The 26,426-nt window shown below is 40.9% G+C and overlaps 1 protein-coding gene across 4 annotated transcripts in view; it reads right to left on the bottom strand.

The window, feature by feature from the left end:
- Positions 1–26,426, bottom strand: part of LOC103977559 (translation factor GUF1 homolog, chloroplastic) — a 40,937-nt gene that overhangs the window by 8,450 nt on the left and 6,061 nt on the right. For 2 of the 4 annotated variants that reach the window (XR_010485067.1, XM_065098544.1), the window contains exons 6-15: positions 24,737–24,799; positions 24,521–24,565; positions 24,281–24,381; positions 15,605–15,701; positions 13,375–13,446; positions 13,173–13,217; positions 11,262–11,416; positions 11,109–11,166; positions 1,533–1,613; positions 1,353–1,439 (exon numbers count right to left, since the gene is read on the bottom strand). Coding sequence is in view for 3 of the 4 variants with exons in the window: in XM_065098544.1 (XP_064954616.1) it covers positions 1,353–1,439; positions 1,533–1,613; positions 11,109–11,166; positions 11,262–11,416; positions 13,173–13,217; positions 13,375–13,446; positions 15,605–15,701; positions 24,281–24,381; positions 24,521–24,565; positions 24,737–24,799 (804 nt within the window). In the remaining variant the exon portion in view is untranslated. The remainder of the gene's footprint in view (positions 1–1,352; positions 1,440–1,532; positions 1,614–11,108; positions 11,167–11,261; positions 11,417–13,172; positions 13,218–13,374; positions 13,447–15,604; positions 15,702–24,280; positions 24,382–24,520; positions 24,566–24,736; positions 24,800–26,426) is intronic. The other 2 variants (XM_009393106.3, XM_065098545.1) reach the window with 2 other exon arrangements.

Raw genomic sequence — 26,426 nt, 5'->3', positions numbered from 1 at the left:
TTCCGTGGTTGGAGTCGATCTCTCACAAATGTTTGTAAAATGGCTGAAGGTGCTCCACCATTTCAAGATGGTAAAGCCAAATTTAGAAGACACTCAAAATTGGTGAAGCTTGCATCAATCAGGCCTACTTATTATGAATCCTACTCTTAAATGGGTTACTCATAAGCCATCAAGCATGGTTCGCCTTACTGGTCCATACCGGTGTACCGACCAGCTATCGATACGGTACATACCGAGTCAAACCGAGCATACCAGCACATAGTATATAAAGGCATACCAATATACCGCCCATACCAATTCCCTACAGACAAGTACATACCGCCCGTACCGAGCGGTATGCTGCGGTATGGTAAACCTTGTCATCAAGCCCACATTTCTTCAAGTACTGTTCTACAACTTAATGCTATACAGCATCCCTTGCCTTTGCTACTTTCAGGATTGTGTACAACTGTGAATTTAACAATTATCAATGCATATCATATTGTACTTGTATGCTGCCAGCACCTACATGCAGCAGCATGAATCAATTCTGCCACATAGAGAGATAGAGATGCTGGTATGGCACGCAACATGATACAAGCAGCCGACATAAGCACCGCGCACATTGACATGACTCCATAATGCACTGTGATAAGTGGTTAAAGGGCTCACAAAAGGTTTAAGATATTCTAATGCATGGTTTGTGCATGTAGCATGAGATTCAACATTGCAAGGTTGAAAATACAGACCTGGTAGAAACATCAAATCTTGTTGAACCAATTCGTATAGGTTGTTACAAACTTACAATACAGTACCAGTCTACCTAGAAGAATATTTGAAAAATATAATGGTTGTATCCGTTGGTATACCATGGTACCATTGGTACTGGAGTGATGAGGCTTGAATACCATGAAATTTCAAACCACCATCTATTGATCTAAACTAACTGCAATGGCATACATTTTTCATATGTCAAATTACTGATCTGCTGAAGTGCCTTTTATTCTATTTTATCTTGTAATCCTTCAAGTGCCTGTGACACATTGTTCTCTTCCCCATACGTATGTGAAACCAACTTATTTATCAGCAGGTTAAGGTTGTAGATATCTGACTATCTCAGAAAATCTGAACTACACAAGAAGTGAAAGCTTTCAGAAAATGAAATTATGATTTCAAATATTGATCCATTAGTTAACCATGTAAATGATAATTTAGAGTTTAGACGATTATTTATTGTCAATGAACAATGTCTAATGGTACAATATCTTGTAAATTTGAAATAAATTGTATAATAAGATAACCTAATTGAGTAAGCATATTGTGGAGAAAAGGTTCTAGTTAAACTAGTATTAAGAGGATCTTGAAGAATTTACAATATCACCATTTGCACAATTGACTCGGTAAACAACACTTGGTGCAGTTGTTATCAAGGTCAAGTTGTATTCTCTCTCAAGCCTTTCCTACAAAATAAATCAATCAGTAATTAAAAATCATATTGTTAAACACATCGAACGCATTTGGAAAAGACCAAGTTACAAGAAATTTGACCAAACCTGAACGATTTCCATATGGAGTAAACCTAGAAACCCACACCGAAAACCAAAACCCATAGCACTTGAAGTTTCAGGTTCAAACTACATTTAACCAAGCAGACCAAAGTTCAAAATTATATAAATGAGTTTTTATAGTAATGCATAAATCAATTTGGAAACAAATTACAAAATGACTATACAAAACAAAATAGGTCAATCTAAAAAGGTGTTGAATAAATGTTGTAGTCAGACGAATATTGTACTATCTGATTCCTTTCTTGAAAAAAAAGAAAGACTTTTATTTTAAATTGTTCTCTAAGATAAACATATGCTTGAAAATTATGTTTTGCCTTGTCAAGGAGAACAATTGAGTTACTTTGGTTATGACCCTATTAGTCAAAAACCTGCATGGACACATTCAAAAGTACAAGCTTTGAATTCAAACAGATAGTTGTCGAATTGGCTCCATGAGCAGGGCCATCCCTAAGGTCAAAAGGAGTGGTCTTGCAAAACCAGACGAATTTGAACAATTAAAATTGATTCATAAAGTAGACATGTATGCAATAACTATGAATTTGAAATATTCAATCGATAGTTGATACATCTAGTGGACACATGGAACTATTATACACTCACTCCACATGTAATTCAATAGCCAAGAAGAAAGTAGCTACACCCCCTGAACTCCATTCTTTAGTATGATGACCAGGAGTAAAGAGAAAATTGAGAAGGACAAGAAGACAACGATCATGGAAACGTTGTCAAGATTGCAACAAGACTTTTGTTCATCATCTTCAAATGTTAAATTGAGATGTCAAGACCAAGCTTCTGATCATCTTCTCATGGAAGGCCGCTACTTGCATGGCTGCACATTAGATTGTGACAAACCTTCCTACACATATACTAGCATGGATGCACATATTACTTTCTTCTACAAATCTTCCTACAAACCGATACTTCAAAATCTAGCATGAGTGACAAACCAGTTCGGATTGGTTATTAGATTTGTGATTGAACCAACGTTCAACAGTGTACAAAGGAGTTAGAGGTTATATGGTTTAAACTTGATTAAAGAGTGACAGGGTTGGTTAGAGGATCTGACAAGCAAGACGGCAAGGGAAGAGATGGCAGCTACCTATTTATATGGTGAAGGAGATGGAGAAGCTCTAACTACCATCCTCCTCCCATATTTTATCTTCAACGATGGCTTCCTTTTGGGGAGTAGGTACATGGTGAAGGAGATGGAGAAGCTCTAACTACCATCCTCCTCCCATATTTTATCTTCAACGATGGCTTCCTTTTGGGGAGTAGGTACATGGTGAAGGAGATGGAGAAGCTCTAACTACCATCCTCCTCCCATATTTTATCTTCAACGATGGCTTCCTTTTGGGAAGCAGGTACCGCCTATTGTTAGAGGTTGTAAAAGAAGAAAAAGATAAGTGGTTGACGATGAGGAAAAAAAGAAGATACGGAGTTGCACCACCACTTATCCAAAAAGAAAACATTTTTTTCTTCCAAACCCATCTTGTTGGTACATCTCTTCTCAAGTGATTGAACTCCAAGGCTGTCAATCTCAAGAGGCGCTCAGGTTTCACTTGATGGGGCCTAAGTGAAGTGTTCAACTGGGCACTGCCTAGTTCTCTCTGTGGTCAACATCGACTGTTGTCATCCTCTTATGCAGGAGGGATCCAAACCTAAAAAATAAGATATATCATGACTCATGACTCATGAGCATACTTATACCTTAGAAGTTGGAACTAGAGCCCAGTTCATATGTAATGGAAAGAGAAAATGTTCAAGAATGACAACCAAAAAAAGGTCTAGATTGGTTTGCAAAAGGAATTAATTGATAAGCCAGATCAACAGAAAAGGTAAAGGTCATAACAGATGTGACCAGAGTAAAGTGGCTAACCCTAACGAATCACATAACTCAATTTTTGTTACAATAATTTTTTCTTTACATAAAAGACTTTTTAGTTCAACACTGGACCAACTTGACATTTTTCACTAGTGAATGGCCAAAAGCCCAACCTAGTTTCAAAACATTGCATGGCATGACTGACATGACATATCGTAGAATGACAAAAGGATTGCATGTGCCCAAACTGGTATCGGACAAACATATGATATGCAACATGCTGTACCATGTTATAATTAACACATGCCTTCATATATTTGTAGCACACAGCATCACCAATGTCCAATGACATATTATATTTTCATGGCATGGAAAGACATGAAACAATCTTCGTTATAATGAGACCAACATTGGATGGAACAGTACTATGATGTAGTGTATTATTTGGTTATAGTTTGCACAAATCAAGGTTCGTAATTTCGTATTGTACCGACGTTTCGAGCTTTGTTCGATATGGTACAATATGAGTGTACCGAGCGGTACGTCAGGGTATACTGCTCAATACATATATATATATAAATATATATATATAATCAATATATAAAATTACAAAAAAAATATAATAAAAAAATTATATATATATATATATAATCAATATATACAATTACAAAAAAAATATAATATATATATATATATATATATTGTATTTGGAGCTTTGCTCGACGTCGCCTCCTTTTCTTCTCCTCGTCCCGTCAGATGAAGGAGAAGAACGCAATCTTCTCTTCATCTGCGACGTTCTGCAAAGACGTCAAAGGCCGCAGACGTCTCCGACCTTCGGTGAAGAACACAGTGAAGAAGAAATCGAGCCGTCGCTTCTTCATTACCTCATGGATCGGGATCGTCGAGGGAGGGCGGCACCGGATCGGAAAGCGTCAAGATTCTCCCTCTTCTTCGAGCGCCTTCTCTTTCTTCTCCCTCGATGCTTCTTCTTCCCAGGCCGCAGTCAGGTTGATATCGCCCAGTAGCGAGTGTTCCGCGTACCGATCTACTGACGGACCGGTACGTACCGTCCTGTCACGACCTTAGCTGGAATTGCCTAAGGCGTGCGGCACCCTTGCGGCCAAAGACGCGAACTTAGCTTGCGTTGCCTAAGTCGCGAGTCACTCTTGCGGCAAAGACGCGAACTTAACTTGCGTTGCCTAAGTCGCGCTTCGCCCTTGCGATCTTGCTCCGCAAGGATCAGCCCACTTTGTAACCTCTCGCAGGTCCCGAAGGACCTGTAAAAGAGAAAGAGAGTTAGATCGAAAGAACGAGCAACGGACAAGTCCCGAAGTCTCGCGAAAAGGAAAGCTTTACAAGCAATTCGTCGAACACCTTGTGTGCACAAGAGAAAAGAGGGAGAGGGGGAAAAACAAGGCTTTCAAGGATGAACGAACAGTTGCAAGCCCACAAACAGCCGCTCACCTGGTCCCGGACGCAACACCAAGTTCCCGTAAAGGTCACGTGCGAACTTGCGAAAGAGTGTCTACGCCCGGTATATAACCGAAGCCCCATCCAGCCATGTGCCACCCGGGGGGTTCCTGGGGTCTGAGCTGGCTGACATTTTGGTGAGCGGAGGCAGCACTCCGCTCACCTCCCGCGGCACGCGAAAACGGAGCCGTTTTGGGCTGTTTTAGGGCTGTTTTGCTCGGTTCGGTGAACGGTCGCTTTGCAACGCTGCAGCTTGTTCGAACTTACATATTTACAAGCAAAATGACCCAAAACCATAAGAAAACATGCTGTCAAGCAGCTGTACATGCGGGTGTGAGCGACGAACGGTTCGTTGAACGGAGTTGTTGCGGGTGCGCGACGACCGTTCGTGACATTCTCCCCCACTTAAACTGTCGACGCCCTCGTCGACGCTTGTTGGTAGTTGTTGATGACTTCTTCTTCATGTCGCAGGGCGTCTTCAGGCTCCCAACTGGCTTCAGTTCGGGGAAGCTTTCGCCACTTCACCAAGTACTCTGTCTGCTCCGCTCCGTTGGGTAGCTTTATCTTGCGATCCGCTAGAATGGTTTCCACTCGCTTCTCGTAGGAGGCTGTGATGGGAGGTAGCCGAGTTGGAATACTTCGAGAAGCATCTTGCGGATCCGAATGGTAGGCCTTCAGGTTGCTGGCGTGAAGAACGTTGTGAATTTTAAACCACGCTGGCAGCTGCAACTTGTAAGAAACATTGCCTACTCTGCTGATAATTGGGAAGGGCCCTTCATACTTACGCACCAATCCTTTGTGGACTCTTTTCCTGAAGAATTGGAGTGATGCTGGATGGAGCTTTACCAACACCAAATCGCCAACTTTGAACTCTTGTGGTCGCCTTCCCAAGTCTGCCCACTTCTTCATCCGTTTTGCCGCCTTCTCCAAGTAAGCCCGCGCAATATCGGCATTTCGATGCCACTCCTTTGCGAAATGGTAGGCTGATGGACTACTCCCAGTATAACCAATTGCCATAGTGTGCGGAGTCGACGGTTGTTGTCCTGTGATAATTTCGAAGGGGCTCTTGTTGGATGCAGAGCTCCGCTGCAAGTTGTAGGAGAATTGGGCGATGTCCAACAGCTTCACCCAATCTCGTTGATTGGCACTCACGTAGTGCCGGAGATACTGCTCTAAGAGCGAATTTATTCTTTCAGTCTGACCATCCGTCTGGGGGTGGAGGCTTGTAGAGAAGTATAACTTTGACCCCAACAATTTGAATAGCTCGGTCCAGAATCGTCCTAGGAACCGAGCGTCTCGATCACTAACAATATTGTGTGGGACTCCCCAATACTTCACTACACCCTTCATCATCAGTCTGGCCGCCTCTTCAGCTGAACAGTGTAGGGGAGCAGCAATGAAAGTTGCATACTTTAAAAACCGATCGACCACCACAAGTATCGATCCAAGTCCCCCTACAGGCGGCAAGCTTGATATGAAGTCTAAGGAAATGCTCTCCCATGGCCTCTCTGGTACAGGCAACGGCTCCAAAAGTCCCACCGGCTTCCGTTGCTCCACCTTGTCTTGTTGGCAAGTAAGGCATGTTCGAACATACTCCTCCACATCAATCCCCATCTTTGGCCAGTAGAAGGCCCTCTCCACGAGAGCCAATGTTCTGTGAATGCCGGGATGTCCAGCCCAAAGGGAATCGTGACACTCTTTTAAGAGTTCACGCCTTAAATTGTCCACTCGGGGAACATAAACTCTATTCCCTTTTGTGTAAACAAATCCCTCTTGGACCCAAAATCGTCGTGCCTTGCCTTCTTTGATGAGCTGCATCAGGATAACTGCCTGGGGATCACTAAACAGTCCATCTCTGATTCGAGAAAGGAAGTTGGAGTGTAACTGACATGTTTGGCCTCTGCCCTCCAGTTGTGCAGCATTCACGCACTCCACCTTCCGACTCAGCGCATCGGCCACGACATTCGCCTTCCCGGGCTTGTATTCCATTGCCATATCAAATTCAGCCAGGAAGTCCTGCCACCGTGCTTGCTTTGGGGAGAGCTTCTTCTGAGTTTGGAAATAACTCAGGGCGATGTTGTCTGTCCTCAGCACAAATCGCGACCCGAGGAGGTAGTGTCGCCAAACTCGTAGGCAGTGGATCACCGCTGTCATCTCCTTCTCATGCACTGGATACCGCCTCTCGGTCTCGTTGAGTTTGCGGCTCTCGTAGGCCACCGGATGACCTTCTTGCATGAGTACTCCACCAATAGCAAAGTCCGAAGCATCTGTATGGACTTCAAAGGGCTCTCCATAGTTTGGCAATTTGAGCACTGGTTCTTCCAGAACAGCAGCCTTCAGATCTTGGAATGCTATCTCGCATCTGTCCGACCACTTCCAAGGCTGCTCCTTCTTCAGCAACTCCGTCAGTGGGGTTGCCCGCTTCGAATATCCCGCGATGAAGCGTCGATAGTAGTTGACGAAACCAAGGAAGGATCTCAACTCTGGCACCTTCTTTGGAGTTCGCCATTCCGCAACTGCTTGCACCTTCGACTTATCCATCCGAATGGAGCCATCACCGATTCGATGCCCCAAGAATAGGATCTCAATCTGAGCAAAGTAGCATTTCTCCCTTTTTACGAACAACGTGTTCTCCCTGAGAACCTTGAAAATCGTCCGAAGGTGCTTAACGTGCTCCTCGAGCGTTTGGCTGTAGACGACGATATCGTCCAAGTAGATGACCACGAACTTATCCAAATACTCCTTGAATAGCTGGTTCATGAGAGTACAGAATGTGGCCGGAGCGTTGGTTAAGCCGAAAGGCATCACCAAGAACTCAAACGCTCCATATCTGGTCACACAAGTAGTCTTTGCTTCGTCGCCTTCAGCAATGCGCACCTGCCAATACCCCGACCGGAGGTCGAGTTTTGAGAAATACTTCGCCTTGCCCAATTGATCGAACAAGTCCGCAATGAGCGGGATGGGATACTTGTTCTTCACTGTTACTTTGTTGAGGGCTCGGTAGTCGACGCATAATCGGAGGCTCCCATCTTGTTTCTTCTGAAAGAGAACTGGAGCTCCGAAAGGTGCTTTTGAGCTGCGAATGAGACCACCGCTTAGCAGTTCACCTAACTGCTTCCTGAGTTCGGCCAACTCTGGTGGAGGCATGCGGTAGGGTGGTCTTGCTGGAGGCTTCACTCCTGGCTCCAGCTCGATACTGTGATCCACGCCTCTGCGTGGAGGGAGAGTCTTCGGCAACTCGGGTGGCATAACGTCTTTGAACTCTTTTAGGACGTTCGCCACCATAGCAGGTTCTTGAATGGCCTCTTCATTGAGTGGCTCTAGCTTCATAGCAGCCACGAATGTCAGTTCGCCCTTTCGCACCCCTTTCTTCAATTGTAAGGTCGAAATGTGTTGGGGCTCCTTGGTTCCTCTCCGAGAGACGGGAACCACGCAGGGGTCATCGCCTCCCATCATACATAGGGAATTCAAGAACGGCATCGGCACCAACTTCGCCGCGTGCATAAACTCCATTCCAAGAATCACTTGGAAGTCGTCTAATGGCACGGCCATCATGTTGGTGTTCCCGCTCCAAGTCCCGATTTTGATGGGAACTCCCTTCGCCAACCCGGAGATTCGCCTGGCCTCCGAGTTCACCGCCTTCATTCGGCTTGGGCTTTTCTCCAATGTCAACCCAAGTCGTTGTGCTTCACGATCGGCTATGAAGTTGTGGGTAGCGTCCGTGTCCACCATGGCACGGGTCGTTTGGCCATTCAGCTTGATGTCCACATACATCAGATCACTGCTTCCTGCTTTTTGTGCCTTCGTCTTTATGTTCTCCCCCACTTGACCCCGCATAGCGTTCAACAGACGCATTGCTCCCATTCGGGGTCCTTGCGACTCCTCATCGTCGCTGCTGGATTCTGAACTGCTCGAACTAAGAGCAACAGCTTTGCCCTTGTCCGATCGGGGAGGGTGGATGGAAGCTGTCAAAGCATTGAGTGCCTGCTTCTGTGGGCACTCCCTTACCATGTGCGGTCCTCCGCACAAGAAGCATCCTCCAGGTTTTGAGGCCTTGCCTTTTGGGTTCGGCCCTTTGTGGGAGCTCTTCTTCTTCTGTTCGCCCCCGAGCTCCTTCCCTCGAGAATGTTTTGGAGGGCGATTGCTTGAAGATTGTTTCCTTCTCGCTGGGTCTTCAGAGGAAACGAAGTCGGTGAGCCTTTCTGCAGCTGCAATTGCCCCGACCACGTCGGTAACATTCCTTCGATTCAGCTCCTGCTGAGCCCATGGTTTCAAACCATCAAGGAAGCTGAACATGTCCTGTATGTCCAGCATCAGTGCAGAAAACTGCTTTACATAGTCTCGGATGGTGGTACTTTGGCGGAGTTGTCTCAACTTCCTTCTTGCGACGAACTCTGTGTTCTCCGGTAGGAACTGAGTTCTCAACTCCCGCTTCAAGTCTTCCCATGTGTCGACTCGACACCGACCTTGTTGGATCTCCTCCCAACGAGTTCGCCACCAAAGTTTCGCATCTCCATTCAGATACATTGTTGCTATGGAAACTTTGGTATCTTCAGAATCGGGCCTCGTAGCTCGGAAGTATTGCTCCATGTCAAACAGAAAGTTCTCGAGCTCCTTGGCATCTCTGGCCCCTCCGTATCCATGGGGCTCAGGTGCCCTCAAATTTTGTGGCGGTGCAACGCGGGTGTTGCCTCCTCCCGCATTTAGCGTTCTTGTGAGCATAGCCACCTTTGCCGTGAGTTCCGCCACAACGTCTTGTAAGTGCTGCACGGAGTCCTTGGTGTCATCGGACAGTCGGTCGACTAGGGCCTCGACCTTGTCGATCCTGGACTCCGCTTCCTCTTGCGAGCTCTCTACCCCAACAAGTCTTTGTTGGCCATGGTAGAGTTCCTCCATGCTCGCTTCCAGAACATCCAGGCGGGTTTCCGCCGTCGTGAGTCTCTCCTTATGACTCTTTCTCCCAGTTAGCGCACCAGATTGCGCTTCCTCCGCTCGCGGAGAGTTGCCAACTTCTCGCTCATCCTGTTCGCTGCCGCGATCCTCGTGAGCGGCTCCAACAGCATGAGAGCGAGTGTGCACATGCAGCCCACCTGCGGCTGCTTGGGGCAAGGGTCCGGCTTGCCCCGTCTTGCTTGATTCGCCACGATGCTTTGCCATGGCGAAGTTGCGAAGTTCGTTCGCTGTTCGATCGAAGAGCTTGCCCGCTCTGATACCACAATGTCATGACCTTAGCTGGAATTGCCTAAGGCGTGCGGCACCCTTGCGGCCAAAGACGCGAACTTAGCTTGCGTTGCCTAAGTCGCGAGTCACTCTTGCGGCAAAGACGCGAACTTAGCTTGCGTTGCCTAAGTCGCGCTTCGCCCTTGCGATCTTGCTCCGCAAGGATCAGCCCACTTTGTAACCTCTCGCAGGTCCCGAAGGACCTGTAAAAGAGAAAGAGAGTTAGATCGAAAGAACGAGCAACGGACAAGTCCCGAAGTCTCGCGAAAAGGAAAGCTTTACAAGCAATTCGTCGAACACCTTGTGTGCACAAGAGAAAAGAGGGAGAGGGGGAAAAACAAGGCTTTCAAGGATGAACGAACAGCTGCAAGCCCACAAACAGCCGCTCACCTGGTCCCGGACGCAACACCAAGTTCCCGTAAAGGTCACGTGCGAACTTGCGAAAGAGTGTCTACGCCCGGTATATAACCGAAGCCCCATCCAGCCATGTGCCACCCGGGGGGTTCCTGGGGTCTGAGCTGGCTGACATTTTGGTGAGCGGAGGCAGCACTCCGCTCACCTCCCGCGGCACGCGAAAACGGAGCCGTTTTGGGCTGTTTTGGGGCTGTTTTGCTCGGTTCGGTGAACGGTCGCTTTGCAACGCTGCAGCTTGTTCGAACTTACATATTTACAAGCAAAATGACCCAAAACCATAAGAAAACATGCTGTCAAGCAGCTGTACATGCGGGTGTGAGCGACGAACGGTTCGTTGAACGGAGTTGTTGCGGGTGCGCGACGACCGTTCGTGACAGTCCGGTACGAGCGATATCATTCAAAATTAAAATCTTTGGCACAAATGCCCCTTCACCACTACACTTCCATTGGGTCCCTCTAGAACACTAACTCAATGTTTCAATTCTATAGGACTCTTTCAATTTCAAATATTTGAAAGAACAAAAACATATTCTCAAGCTAGTAACACATTTTGAAAAGAAATAAATACAATAGTTAGAGATGAAAAAAAATGACTCGTGAATATCCAGCTATAGTACATAGAAACTATTATAAACCTTTAATGCTGCATCATTTAGTTGAAGCTTCTCCAATGCATCACGCAACTCAGGAAACCTATTGGCAAGTTAATGAAGTAAAAAGCAATTCACAAAATTGGTACACAAGCTAGGAAGTTTCAGTAGCATAGTCAGGTAGCAAAAGGTCATTACTGATCGGCATCGACAGGAAAGAGACCACAAAACACCATCGGTGTAGCTTCCTCATATCCAGGCAAAGAGCTTGCAGCTCTTCTTCCAAAATGAGTAATTGTGTCACCAACCCTTGCATCTGCAACTGATCTAATTGAAGCTGAAAGGTAACCCACCTAAAAAGGTAGTCTTTAGGAGAATACTTACAACTAAACAGCTATTATTGCTGACTAAGAAGGCTAAGTGAACATATACAAGTACTAAATACCAAGATAATATCAGTTAGTCGTGAATGTTATCCTGCACAAAAATGTTTCAAAGGAACTCACTAAAAATCCATAAAAAAGACCAAATTAATACTTGAAGCATTATTTCAGATCTCGGTAACAAATTTGTATAGGTCACTGGCCAGACCAGTATGGTTTCAGATTGTACTAACGAACCGATACATGGTATGCTAGTACATGCCATACTACTGAGAAGGGGGAGGACAAGGAGAACAGGAGGTGGAGGAGAACTACCAATTAATCCAATGTTCAAAAGATTTTAAATGGCAGATTTTTTATGAAAAAGAAAGGCCATTACTCCTTCCAATCCCCAATTCACTATTGAGCGAGATGAGACATGAAGTGGAGCTTACTTTGGTGGTGATGGGTGATGCAAGCAATGGCTGGACAGGATGGCCAAGCAGGCAATGGCAGGTGGTGGGCATCACGAGAGATGGGTCGCAGAAGAGATTGAGAGAGAGAGAGAGAGAGGGAGAGAGGCGAGAAAGAGAGATAAGCATGGTCTGCTTCCCAGTTCACATTCAGGCTGGTAAACACTGCAGGGTACATACCAAGTGACGCAAAATTAGGAACCTTGACTTGAAGTATGATGGGCTTCAACCTTCAATCAGATCTAATTTTTAGTTTTGTTTTTTACACTTTGAGCACTTTCAGTTAGATTTCATCCCCCTATTCTTTATTGGCTATTTTTTATAGTATTAGGAATGCTATTTTAATTTACATATATAATCATGAACATGTAATTTGCTTGTAATTTGAGTCAAGAAATTTGTTATGTTAATAAATTTCAAGTTCAGGGATATGGGTAAAAAGAAGTATTCTCAATATGTTTTGGTTAATAGAGTCCAAATTTGATGATTGTTCTTTTTTTTCATAAAACATATATAAAGGGACATTAAGCTGAGGAAAACTAATTACACGACTCAGTTATGAATGGAAAAGTAGGATGTCATGCTCACTCCACTCATCTCTCAGTTTGGTTTCTCTGGTTTTCTTCATTTTAATTTCTCAGTTTCCTTTTGTTCAATTATTTTCAGTCAGTATAGTCTGATATACAAGCAGTACCATCATGCCATACTGGTCCAAACAGCAACCAATAACGGTGACCAGGATTGGTTGTTTGCAGTGAATATGAATCAGTGCACTACATCATCAACTAGGTAACTTTAATCTTTATTACTATGAGCTGTATAGACTGTATTAATACCTGATATCCAACTACTGTTATAATTTGATTTTGAAAAGCTATTTAATCAATAAAATTCAAGTTTAGGGAGTTCTACACTTCTAGATGCCCTTTCAGATGATATTTCGAAAAAGGAAAGTCTTCTATATATGTTTTGTTTGTTTAGAGGGTAAGACTGAATAGAAATTGGGTCAATAAAGTATATGCTAGAGGTTGTTAAGTTGAGAAGTGGCTATGAATAATGGAGTCTAATTAATGAAAAGAAGGCTTTCATGACTGCCACGACTGTTGTGTTTGTTCTTTTTCTTTGCATATTTATAGCATCTTCCTGGCTGTTGCTTATTGTCTCCTTTCCCACCTTTCTGACCTCCAATGTCACTCCTCTTCAAATCTTTTATAATCTTTATTAATTTTGTTTGTTACTATTTGCTAAAACTCACTGTGCAGCATTTACAATACCAAAAGAACTATATTCTTGTTCTTTAAACCACCTTCAAACCAAACCTGCATGAAGTATTTAATAATTATCACATTAGGTAGCTAATGATAAGATTATATGGCAGTAAGATAGAAAACATTGAGTATACAAAAGATGAAAAGAACCATTACAATTACATAAGCCAATAAAAGCTTGACAAAAAAATTGTATGTGTAAATTTACCTCACCAACATATAGTTCATCAACTTGCATTTGATTGGGTGAAAGGACACCAATTTCATCAGCAAAATAATCCTGATTATATTAATGGGTGAAATTAATATAAAAAAGAAACATGGTAAAAGCTAGTACCTCACACAGATAAGAATGCTAAGATATTTGATTATATCGGACAACAAGCATAATGCAAAATCAGTTTTCATTTTTAGCTTAAAACTCCTCTCTTAGACTTCATAAAAGGATCCCAATAGTATATCTCGGACTCATTAAATCTTCAAGGATGCACTAGCGAGTCAATTACAATATAGTACAATTAATTTCAACATTACAGAGCTAACAAGTCAGTCATCAAATACCTACTGTATCCATTAACTACAGTACAAAATGATCACACATAAATACATTAGGTGGAACTACAGTAGAAAAATAGAAATTGCCAAGGAACTTCTTCATCCAATTTTTACAAGAACCAATAAAGATTAAGATTTCTGTAGACTATAAAATTGTCCTCTAAAGTCTAAACATCAAATGTGGCAGCTCATATGAAGAAAGATCATACACACTCAACCATTCTTCGTCTAAACATGTGATGCCCTATAACCAAGAATTTTTCTTGGGTATGATTAAGCACCATTAAGTGTTGGGCCTGTTGGCACCATACTGTGTTGCCATCCAACACCAATGAAGTACGCTAGTACAGTCAAGTATACCACTGGTAACAGTTGAGAGAAAAGGAAAATAGAGAGAAGATAACACCATCAATCCCTGATCTGTTTTTACCGATGAAGAGAACACCTCCAAGGCTCTAACTAACCCTGTCCCTTCATTAATCGTGGGCCAACAATCTGATAGAACGTTCATCAAAGCAAGGGGAACTGGTGGCTGACTAGATCCAATAGGTGGTGATGGGAGAAGAAAAATGTGGGAGAGAGGTTAGGGTGTCATATTACAATGAAAAGAAAAATGGGTCACAACTCACAAGTTACTGGAGATGTCAAAAACTGTTCAAGTGTTTTCACTAATTTCAATAAAAACAGAGTTTAAAGTTTAAACACAAACCAAGTGAAATCTTGGAATTTCAATTAGTCAAAATGGATACCGAGTAATTTTGCTCAAAGCTTGGCACTTGTATCAATTTGAATTCCAATTTCCAACTAAATTTGTACCGCCCAACATAGATGAAATATCACAAAATGGGATCATCAGTATACATTTTATCCCACATTAGATGCTTATGTGATCTTCAATCCCACATTATATGGTTTTAAGATGTTAACATCCTAGTCATGGAATCTGGCAAAATCGCCAAAGCTTTTAAATGAGTTATTAGAATGACTAAAGCAAACAAATGGTCTAGTATCTTCTATGGGCCATGCTTCTCAATGTGAGCCAATGTCTAAGCCCAAGTTACAGTGTCATTCCTTCATTTCTTACTATTGGAATATTAGTTTATCAAGGTCTCCCCAATTAAATTTATGACACCCTCAAAATTCTAAAGGTGTCCAATGTCCACATGCAGGTGGTTGTCCCATAAAGGTATAACCATGAACAATAATGCTCCAGTATAATCTGATATGATCCAAGCAATCAAATGTCCAAATAACTTGTTTGAGTTAAGATTTCCAACATTACCTAAATTTTAAGCCAAAGTTACTAATAACAACAGTCTTAACTCACTTATATTCCATTTTCTTTCCAGATGTGGGACGTTCAAGGTATAACAAATTACATACTTTTATTCAAGAACAGTAAACTACACACATGTTAATACAAGCACTAAATACTCAGCAAACTTTTGCCCCTAGTAATAGATAAAAGTTCCAAAAGTTTTGGGGAATTTAAGTAGCAAACAATAGATGAGCAAGATGCATTGAAGCTATGAAAAAAGGAAATCTTTGTTTCTATTAGTAACCATCTTTTGTATGGCCTATCTTTGTATGTTTTGTTTGCATATTTTGCAGATACCAAAATGTGATAAACTTAATCTACGATTATGTAATATACAATCTGTATAGGCATTTTGCATGCAAATATCAAAATAGCTGCACTATTAATTACTTTGGTAACAAAAAGAAAGCCTACTATCTAGAAATTCATAAGAAATAGGCAGGAAGATGTCAGCCAGATTCTAAAAACACTTGATATTGATGGTCTATCCCATTATTCTTATGAATGGGTATAGATTATTGCAGTCAGATTGAACAAGTCTAAGAATATAGCATTCAATTTTTACCTTCCCACTAGCCATGAAATATATTTTATCACCTTTCCTTATGCTTCCATCAACAACCCGGAAATAAACGATCACACCTCTGTATGGGTCATAATAACTGCACAGTAACATAAAAACATATTGGAACCAACCATATGAACTAGCAAATGACAAAAGAAAAGCTATACATGTAAATATGTAACCATTTTCAAGACCACTGCCCCAAACAAATCACCAACTGGAGGTAGGCTTGGAAATTCATGGTGATTAACCAACTTTTTTTTTATACTAGTTGGACCATACCAGTCCATTTGACATTAACAGTCTGAGAGGGAACCAAAGTTGGACCAGATCTTACACAAGGATTAGCCTAGTAAAACTTCCAACCAACCAAATTTAAGGCTTTTTATCATTTGACAGCGTCAATAAACTTCCAACCAACCAAATTTAGGGATTTTATCATTTGACAGAGTTGATAAAACATCATTAGGGATTTTATCATTTGACAGAGTCGATAAAACATCATTAAAAGGCATGATAATGAATGACGACTGTGGTGAATGCAATGAATAATAAATGCAATAGTGCAATATCTACTCAGTTTCAAAATCATAGATACAAATTTCTTTTTTGCTTTCATCTTGGCTTCCTCTTTTCCTTCCATCCTTTTGCCAATTCTTCCATCTTCTCTTTCTTCTTTTTTGGCTATAAACTAGCTAGAGTTTGTCAAAATCAGCCAACTCCAGTTGAGTCTTCTTAATTCATAACAATTCCAATCAATTTTTGGCAGTAAGACCAAAAAATTTACCACACGTAGGGTCATCATTGGATGATACCAATGTAGACTGGGCATATCATATTGGAATCTAATGATACTGTGAACCATTTAAGAAAATAAAATATATGTGCCATATGATTTTGGCTAACTGATGACTACAAAATAAGTAATAGATGATAGTAAGTGTAAACAAAACAGTTTGTATAATCTTCTGCTAGTCATAGGTGTCATGCAAGCCAATCACGTAAGTGATAACACATGTGATATGACACACAGTCTTTTTGCTTATTATCAAGGTTTTACTTACCGAATCGTACCGCCCGGTACGGGCGGTACGTACCGGTCCGAGAGGCGACCGGTACGCGGACCGCCCCCTACCGGGCGGTACACGCAAAAAAATATCCCATATCGGCCGTTACGGGTAATATCGGGCGGTAACGGTCGAAATTTCGACCGTTACCGCCCGGTACCATTCGGTAACGGTCGATTTCGACCGTTACCGCCCGGTACTACTCGGTAACGGTCGAAATCGACCGGTACCACACTGTAGCAGTGCTACAGTGCTCCAACGGTCAAATTGACCGTTGGAGCCCTTTCTCCTCCTATTTAAACCAATCTTCTCTCCCCTATTTCATTATACTCTCTTAAACTCTCTCTCAAACTTTTCTTTTCTCTCCTAAACTCTATAAAATAACGATTTGTGAATTCAATTGAGGCTAATTTGGGAAGATTAAGAGGAAGAACTTTCTAATCAAGAGGTATGTATTCGTTTTCTTTAATTAGAGAGTAATTAAGATATTTAAGATTATGGTTAGTGTTTTTCATGCATAGTAAATATTGAATAATATTTATCATAGTAAAATAAGTTTAATTAAATTTTATTAAAATTATTTAATGCTGCGATTAGTTATTTTAATGATGATTAAATCAAAATTTATTTGATTTTATATCAATTTAATGTCTTTAATACCTATTAAGGTATTTGTCATGTTTATAGTGGTGAAAGAGAAGTAATTAGTGAAAAATTAACTATATTAATTGCATAATTAGTGTAGATAAATGATAATTATCATAATTTGAATCATATTGGATTAAAATTACATATTTAATGTTTCTTTTATGTATTTAACATATATATGATGGTAAAATAAGTTTAATTATAATTTATTAAAGTTATTTAATACTGTAATTAGTCATTTTAACGATGATTTAATCAAAATTTATTTGATTTTATGTGAATCTAATATCTTTAATATCTATTAGGGTGTTTGCCATGTTTATAGTGGTGAAAGAGAAGTAATTAGTGAAAAATTAACTATATTAGTGTATCTAATGATGTTAATACTTATTTTATGCATGTAACATATTTATGATAATAAAATATAATTAGTTATGTTTTAATAAAATTACTTAATGTTGTGATTAGTGATTTATGATCGATATTTGGTCAATTTAATATGTTTATACTTTATAGTTTATTTGATTTAAATTTGATAGGATCATGGCACCAAAGGAACAGCCACATGATGATGCATTGGTTCATGCCCGAAAGCTAGATGGAAACCGTCATCATTGGCAATGTATTTATTGTGACTACATTGGCAAAGGTGGAGGAATAACTCGAGTGAAAATGCATTTGGCTGGTGGGTATCCTGATGTTGCAAAATGCAAGAAAGTTTCAACGGAGATCCACAAATTATTTCAAAGCAAGCTTAAACAAACAAAGGAAGATACATTAAAAAAGAAGACATGAGTTGAGGAAGAATATCATAGGGCTACACAGGAACCGGTTTATGATCAGTATGAGGGTTGCGGCGATGAAGTCGACCCGGATCTCACAGCTGGGATTCGTGCATCATTGGAGCATCAGTATACGTTCGATGAAGCAATGAGGCATCGACGACCTGACTCACAATTTGAGCATGGCACTGGTAGTGGAATCCAAAGGTCAACCAGCATGAGGCAACCAACTGCTCCTTCTCAGCTAGGCCGAACTAGTAGCATGAGATATGGTGGACTCCGTGGTTTTATGAGAGGTCTTGGCAGGAGGTCCGCACCAGATATTGTTGATATTGATCCGCAAGCCTATCCCCCACAAACAGCGAAACAGACACGGATTGACGATGCATACACAAAAGAAAAAAAATGGGATATTGGGAAGGCAATCTCAAAATGGTTTAACTTTCATAGGATTCCAGCCAACACAGCCAAAGGTCCATATTATCAGAGTATGATCTCCTCTATTCAAAAGTCTGGCACGGGGATCCAACCTCCAACACCAAAGGAGATTCACGGCGTGTACTTAGATGAGGAGGTGGCAGAAATAAAGGATTGGATCAAATCCTTCAAGAGGCAATGGGAAGAATATGGGGTGACATTGATGTGTGACAGTTGGACAGGACCAACAAGAATGAGTATCATCAACTTTCTTGTTTATTGCAATAGAAGAGTGGTGTTTCATAAGTCCGTTAATGCTTCTGAAAAGATCCAAGATGCAAACTACATTGAGAGCTTGATGGACACTATGGTAGAGGAGATTGGACCACAGTATGTTATACAAATAATAACCGACAATGGAGCGAATTTCAAAAAGGCCGGTTTGCAATTGATGGAAAAAAGAAAAACTTTGTTTTGGACTCCATATGCAGCTCATTGCATAGATCTAATGTTGAAGGATATTGGTGAGTTGGATGCGGTCAAAAAATGTGTAGCTCGAGCACAATCAATTACAAAATTTATATATAATCATCATTGGGTCCACGCATTAATGCAAAAGTATGTAAATGGTGAAGTACTTCGACCTGGAATTACTCGGTTTGCTACCAATTTTATTGCATTAAAGTCATTACAGCAAAAAAAAGCAAGGCTTGAAGGCAATGGCTAGCTCACAAGAGTGGTCTGAATCCAGATATTCAAAATTGAGTGATGGAAAGAAGATAGAAAAAGCCATTCTTTCCTCTAGATTTTGGGATACTATAGCAGAAATCATAAAAGGTGTGGAACCACTTTATATTGTCCTCCGTAAGGTCGATATGGACAAGCGTCCACAAATGCCGTATCTTAAATATATGTTGATTTCAGCAAGAGAGGAGGTCAGGAAAGCATTCAAAGATGATTTTAAGGCCGACCAATACGTACGAATCATTGATCGTCGGACCGATGTTCATATGGATCAAGATATCCATAATGCAGGTAAATTCATATTCAGAAAATTTTAATTTATTATTATTTAGATAATAAAAAATCATACTAACAAAATTATGTTTTGCAGCGTATTATCTAAACCCAGCAATTCAATATCGATATGCTCTCGGAACACAAAATAATTTCCTAACGACACTACGAAATGTTATATATCGGCTCTTGCCAAACACTACCGAGGCAACCGATGCTCTTATGGAGGATCGATTATTTCGAGAAACAATTGGTTCATTCTCCGACGTTGTAGCTGTATCGTGCCGTTACACTATGGATCCTGGTGAGGAAAAGTTAAGCATATTGATTATCAATTATATTTAATGTTGATTATTTGTTATGCTAATAAAATCTTATTTATATCTTTTTGCAGTCGAGTGGTGGCTACAATTTGGAGGCGATGCACCACATTTAAGGAAGGTTGCCGTTCGTATACTTTCACAGACAACAACATCTAGTGGTTGCGAACGTAATTGGTCAACGTTTTCAATGATTCATACGAAGGTCCGCAACAGACTCTCCTACAGACGGTTAGAGAAACTAGTATATGTCCATTATAACATGCGGCTAAAATTGCGATGTGCTGAGTTGGATAAGGAGCCAAAGGAACCAGATATTGATCCCATTGACCTTCAATTCTACAACGAAGATTCAGAGCCAATGTTAGATTGGGTTGAAGCAGCAGAGAACCAAGAGGATCCTCTACTTGATGAGGCGGGAGATCCTCAACGTCCTTCGCGTTTTATCACCGAGGCAATAGAAGAAGAAGAAGCACAACCCCAACAGGTGGAAAATCCCCCTCGATTACAACATGGTATGAGTCAAACTGCTCGAGGAACTACCGATACCCAACGGTCACACTCGTCCGCCCAACGTGCAAAGGCAAAGGGGAAGGCAGTAGCATCGGTTGCATCGTTGGAAAGAATCGAGTCGGGCGACGAGACACCTTCACAATCACATTCTCTTTCTCGCTCGGTCCAGAGACATGACAGCAACACGGACAGCAGTGCCTCGACAGATGATGGCGGTGATGCCGGGCAGTCGTTGGTCTCGTCTACACAACTTGAGGGTGGTGAATGGACTGAGGAGCAATATTTTACACATGCCACTCAAGATTCAGATCATGGAACTCGACAAGGTACTGGTCAAGTTTATGCGCGGAAGGGGAAGGGGAAGGGGAAGGCAGTGGATGAATATGAACAAATGCGACAGAGCATACATGATATAGACACAGAAAGAGACTCATCGTATTCACAGCAATCGTATTATGGAGAATCATATGGGCAACAACAGTATGGTGATAGTTGGTCATCCTTCTCTGAGCAACAGCATGATACAGAACAACATCAATATATGCCTCAAGAGCTGCCTCGGACAAATATGATTAATGACGATCAATCTACGATCAGCACCACATTGATGCATCAATGGCATACGGTGTATCAATACACTATGTCATGGGATCAATTTCATGATTGGGTCCAACAAACGTATCATATTGATATATATCGGATCGAGGACCCTGATCCACCACCCGTGGAGGCCCGTCGTTCGTTTTGGTGGTAGAATTAACAATCAGGTATATCTAGATATATAATTATTTAATTCATTTGAATTTTAGAGTTTATATTGTAACAAAATAGTCTAACAATTCAACAAATTTTTATGTAGATATTTCAATCTATAACGAGCTGAAATACGAACCTCGAACAAGACTACCTCAAAGCCCGAAAAAGATATGTGATGCTATTCTTACCTAATTTACATTGATTTTGCTAAACTTATACTATTACTATATTTATTTGTAACTTGAAAACCCTATCCTAACTTTTTTTTTAATTTTCAGGTATTTTCGGAGGGTTAAATCGGTGAAATCGGGTGTACCGCTCGGTACACCCGTACCGTACCGTACCGAGCGTGGGTCGAAACGCCGGTACGGTACGATACGGCGAACCTTGCTTATTATTATTATGATATTTTCTCACTTTATATTACTTGTTGCATAAATATATTGTGATGTCCATGAATATGTGCAATGAGAATCAGATCGTGATGAGATCACGATAATGAGACCGATTCACCTCTAAACACAAACCCTAAATAATTCTGGCCATAGGTTACTCAAGAGAGACATCGAGATAACCGAACAGATTGGTGTGCTATATACCCGTCCATATGATGGAGGTAGCTGGTCTCATAGCTGCTCGTGTGGGGACACTAGGGCTACAGTACATGTGCTCATTGGAAAATGAGTTCGCTGATTGATCCGCTCACGGAATGCTAGATGGTTGATAATTCCTTATTGTCATACAACGATTATATCGTCACAGTGGTATACCTAGTCATTAGACTTGAGACACCAAGGATGTCCTGTATGAGTACTCCACACATTGATACCAGACTTATAGGTTTGGAAGTTTCAGATCTAGCACAACCGGTCATTGGGAGTGACAGTCAACCTTACGAGAACTATTGAGTGTCGATAGAGGATCATCCGCTCTCGGTATCATGAGAGGAATATCTCATGTGTTCTTGCTCAGACAAATCTTTAACCAAAGTCATTCGGATTGAGAGAGAAAGAGTTCTCAGGGAGAATCCGATTATAGCGAGACTTGAAGAGAAACCGTATGGGTAAAAGAGAAATCCACTTTGTCAATCGCTCATCTCCATAATGTGGGTAGGTTCTCTTCCAAGCATAATCTCACCTCTTCAGTGTGATCAAATTAGTTTGCAGATAGCATTCTACCAATTGTGGCTAAAAGAGAATACAGAACATTATCACCCACTCATTTGTTGTCTTCTAGGTCAGTGAAATTAATGGGCGTTGGCCTAGGCACCTAAGCGAGGCAACGCACGAAGCATATACCTACGCCTAGGCACTCGCTTGATTCAAATCGGGCAAGATTGAGCCAAATCACTAGATTTGGGCCCAACCTAGTTCACTGGATCTTGTTTTGATCGAACCAACTCAACGAATCTTTAAACACACACACCCCTGCACAGACACAACAAGATGACTCGTGGAAACCTAATTGACAAACTGCGACTCTTCCTCTCTTCCTCTACATTGGCGAACTGCGATAAGCCGATAACAATGATGGCAACGTCTTCCTCTCCTTTAACAAAAGGCAGCGATAGTAGTATCTTCCTGCAGCAAGGTTGTTGTCAGTATCTCTCTCTCATCCTCCTTCGTCGTCGCCCACTCCATTGCAGTCGCTAATGTCTTCCCCTCCCTCTTCCCCCCTTCTCTGCAGTACTCTTCCCCTTCCCTCGCCCCCGCACCGTCGTCGTCTTCCCTATCTCTCCCTTTCCCCTCGCCGCCAACATCTCCTCTTTTTTCGTCTCGTCATAGCTGTCTTACTCTCTCCCTATGTCAACAACCTCCTCCTCCCTATGTTGACGTCTTCCCTTCTCCTCCCTATGCCAGCAACTTTCTCTTTATCATCCTTTCACCCCCCACAACAAGCATCTTCTCCCCCTTCGCTTAGCTGTATTCCCCCCTCCCCCTCCCCAAAAATAAAGTTTCCCCGGCAGCCTCCTTCTCCTCCCAGATAGCTCCCCTCCCTCCTCCCTCCTCCCTCCTCCCTCTTCCCCTCCTAACCAACAACGATTAGGTAGCCACCCCATACCTCCTCCCTTCTCCTCGGATCCTTCATCCTAGCTCCCCTCCCAACTGACAACAACCCTCTCTCCATCCTCCTCCTACGTTTATTGTTTTATTAATATGGATTTGTACAATATAATTTGATCCTTTAAATGAATATTGTGTTACTTTTTATTTTAGTGATTATATCTATTGATCATAATATATTTTTAAAATTTTAATATTCAGGAATGCCTCACTTTACTAGAGCATCAACACCTAGCGCCTCGAATATTTTGGTACCTTGGTATCATTTAGCGTCTCTCACCTTTAACTACACTGTTCTAGGTGTTCGACCAAGTGTTTGATGAAGTGAATGTGAGGACCACTTCACAAAAAAATGTGAGATGGAATCAAATAAATCATAATTCAGATTGAATGTCAATGGCTTTAAAGACATTAGAAAATTAGGAAAAAAAATAAAGATAATATAATATTATGATAATCAACCACCCTTCACCTATATCCATTAAAAGTATAGGAAGAAAAAAGCTAGATAAAGCATCGCCAACTAATTTTAATATGATAAAATCTTATTTTGATAAGAAGTCATATCATAGAGAAACCCAATGATGTAAGAAAATCATTAATATGTTAGAAGCTCCATAGACTCCTTATTGATAACAGAGAACAAATAGTAGTAAGTAATGTAAATTTTTGGGATGCAAGGAAAATAAAATTATCTTAATACACTTCTAATGCCAAAGGTTTTGGGATTGGGATGCAAGGAAAAGTTAAGTATTCTCATTTTCTAGTTCACCTTAATCGACTCCTCATATGTCCACCATCCAATTAGTCTAATAATCTTTAAGTTTTCTTCCCTTTTTCACTTAATATTGAACAACCAAGATGTAAGGATGACTATTCTTTCTAAAAAACTCTGTCATCCCACCTGATCTCTAGAATAAACCAACCTAAGACTCTCAGATAATAGTTAATTGGTGCTGAAAAGCTAAAAGTCCATGACAATAGCATTGCAGATTACAAAGCTGACAAGCACAAGCAACAAGAACATGAAAATGAGTTCAGAAAAAATGTTCAAAAGCTAATTATAAAAGGACATCAAGAATTGCAGAATTACCTATCAAATATTAGAGCTCTGAGGGGACTTTGAGAAGTATCATTAGGAGGAGGAATCCTTGTGACAATAGAATTTAGAATTTCAGCTATACCTATACCCTCCTAGAAAAAGATTCAACCATCCAAAATTGACAGTTCTGTTAATTTCTCATTGACAAAAAAGTTGCATGCTATATTATGTCCAACATATACTTATGCAGTTTCATATTCAAACAAACAATTAAAACATGAATAAACAAACCTTCGCTGAACACTGAATTGCAGTACTACAGTCTAATCCAATAATCTGCAAAAAAAGAATATGCAAGACAATGATTGATGAAGAAGAGGAGAACCATTAGTGCTCTATGATCTATAGAAAATGTTCTATCAATCAGTGATAATAGAGTTCATACTAGAAACAATAAAATGTTCAGGAATTTGAAGTACAAGAAACAGGTACATATCCTTCACAAACCTCTTCCATCTCGCGGGCAACACGATCAGGTTCAGCACCTGGTAGATCTATTTTATTCAGAACCTACATCATAAAGAATGTATTAACAAGTTCAGTATCATATTTCTGCAGTCAAACCTTATATTTAAGTGAATACAAAAGGGTGACTAATAAAAAAAATTCAAAACGTAGCATTAGTTAGTTGAACGCAAAAAAATTATACTACTTGACCTAAGATGAATTAGAACACCATACTCTTTCAGGAATATAACTTCTTGCATATGCTGAATATTCTGAAATTTAAAATGCCAATAAAGAATATAATAGAAGCCTGTTGACATTAAGCACAGACTGGTTTCTACTGATTGTAGAATAAATTATCATTCAATTTTTCCATAAATTCTAACTAATATAAATTTTATATTCCAACTTAAGTTCTTCATGATACAGACGGTGTTCAAATCAAGGATAGAAATTTCGTACCACACCCAGTGATTTCAATAGGCGCTCGGGCGCTCGCCTAGGCGCTCGGGCAAGGCGAGGCGAGGCCCGAGCGCCTCGCTTCATGTCCAAGCGTCTTGCTTCAACGAGGCGCCGCCTAGGCGCTCGCCCGAGCCCAGGCGCCGGGCGCTTCGGGCGAGCACCCGGGTTAAACCAGGCGACCGAACCAGTGTTTTACGTCTGGTTCGGTCTCCGGTGCTTTAGTTGGTTCAATCGAACCAACTAAATCACCGATAGGCTCCCTCTCACGATTTCTCCGACTTCCCCAACCCTAACACTCGCGATTTTGCTGTCGAGATTTCTTCTCCGTTGTCGTTGCTCTCTGCTGCCATTGCCACTGTCGCTACTCGTCACTGCCACAATCGTTGCTTATCGTTGTTGTTGCCGCTTGTCGCTCGCAGCTCCCGCTCCCACTTCCACACCCGCTGCCACTCGTAGCTCCCGCTCACGCTATCGCTCGCCGCTCCCGCTGTCGTTGCCTTAGCAGCCTCGGTCTTCTCACACTCTTCTCACTATACTGTTAACAGTATATTAACAGTTAACTATATACTAATAATAGTATTTTTATTTATTAGATTAATAATATATTATTTTGATTTTAATACTATTAATTTTTATTTATTTAAAATTATTGTTAGGTTTCAGAATAAATGGCAAGTGTACAGAGCAACTCAATAGATTTGATGTAAAATTTTATTATTTTAATTTTTGAGATTTTTTATTAATATGACATTGTGATTTTGTATTCAATTTTCTTAATTTAATAGCATTTTTTTATTTAAATAATTATATTAATTATATTATATATATCTAACGCCTCGGGCGTTTTTGGACCTTGGCGCCTAGCGCTTTTTAAATCACTGACCACACCAGAGTTTCGAGATTTGCTTGGTACAGTACGGTACTATATACCGAGCGATATATTTCGATATACCGCTCGGTATATATATATATATATATACATATATATATATATATATACATACATATATATGTATGTATGTATGTATGTATATATGTATGTATGTATGTGTATATATGTATGTATGTATGTGTATATATATATGTATGTATGTGTATATATATATATATATATATTTATTTATTTATTTATATGCATACATATACATACAAACATATACGTATATATACATACATATATATATATACATATACATATATATATATACATATATATATACACACATAT

The sequence above is a fragment of the Musa acuminata genome, chromosome BXJ2-3 (genome assembly GCF_036884655.1).
Source record: "Musa acuminata AAA Group cultivar baxijiao chromosome BXJ2-3, Cavendish_Baxijiao_AAA, whole genome shotgun sequence".
In the NCBI taxonomy this organism is placed as follows: Eukaryota; Viridiplantae; Streptophyta; class Magnoliopsida; order Zingiberales; family Musaceae; genus Musa; species Musa acuminata.
This window is presented reverse-complemented; position numbering and strand designations above follow the sequence as displayed.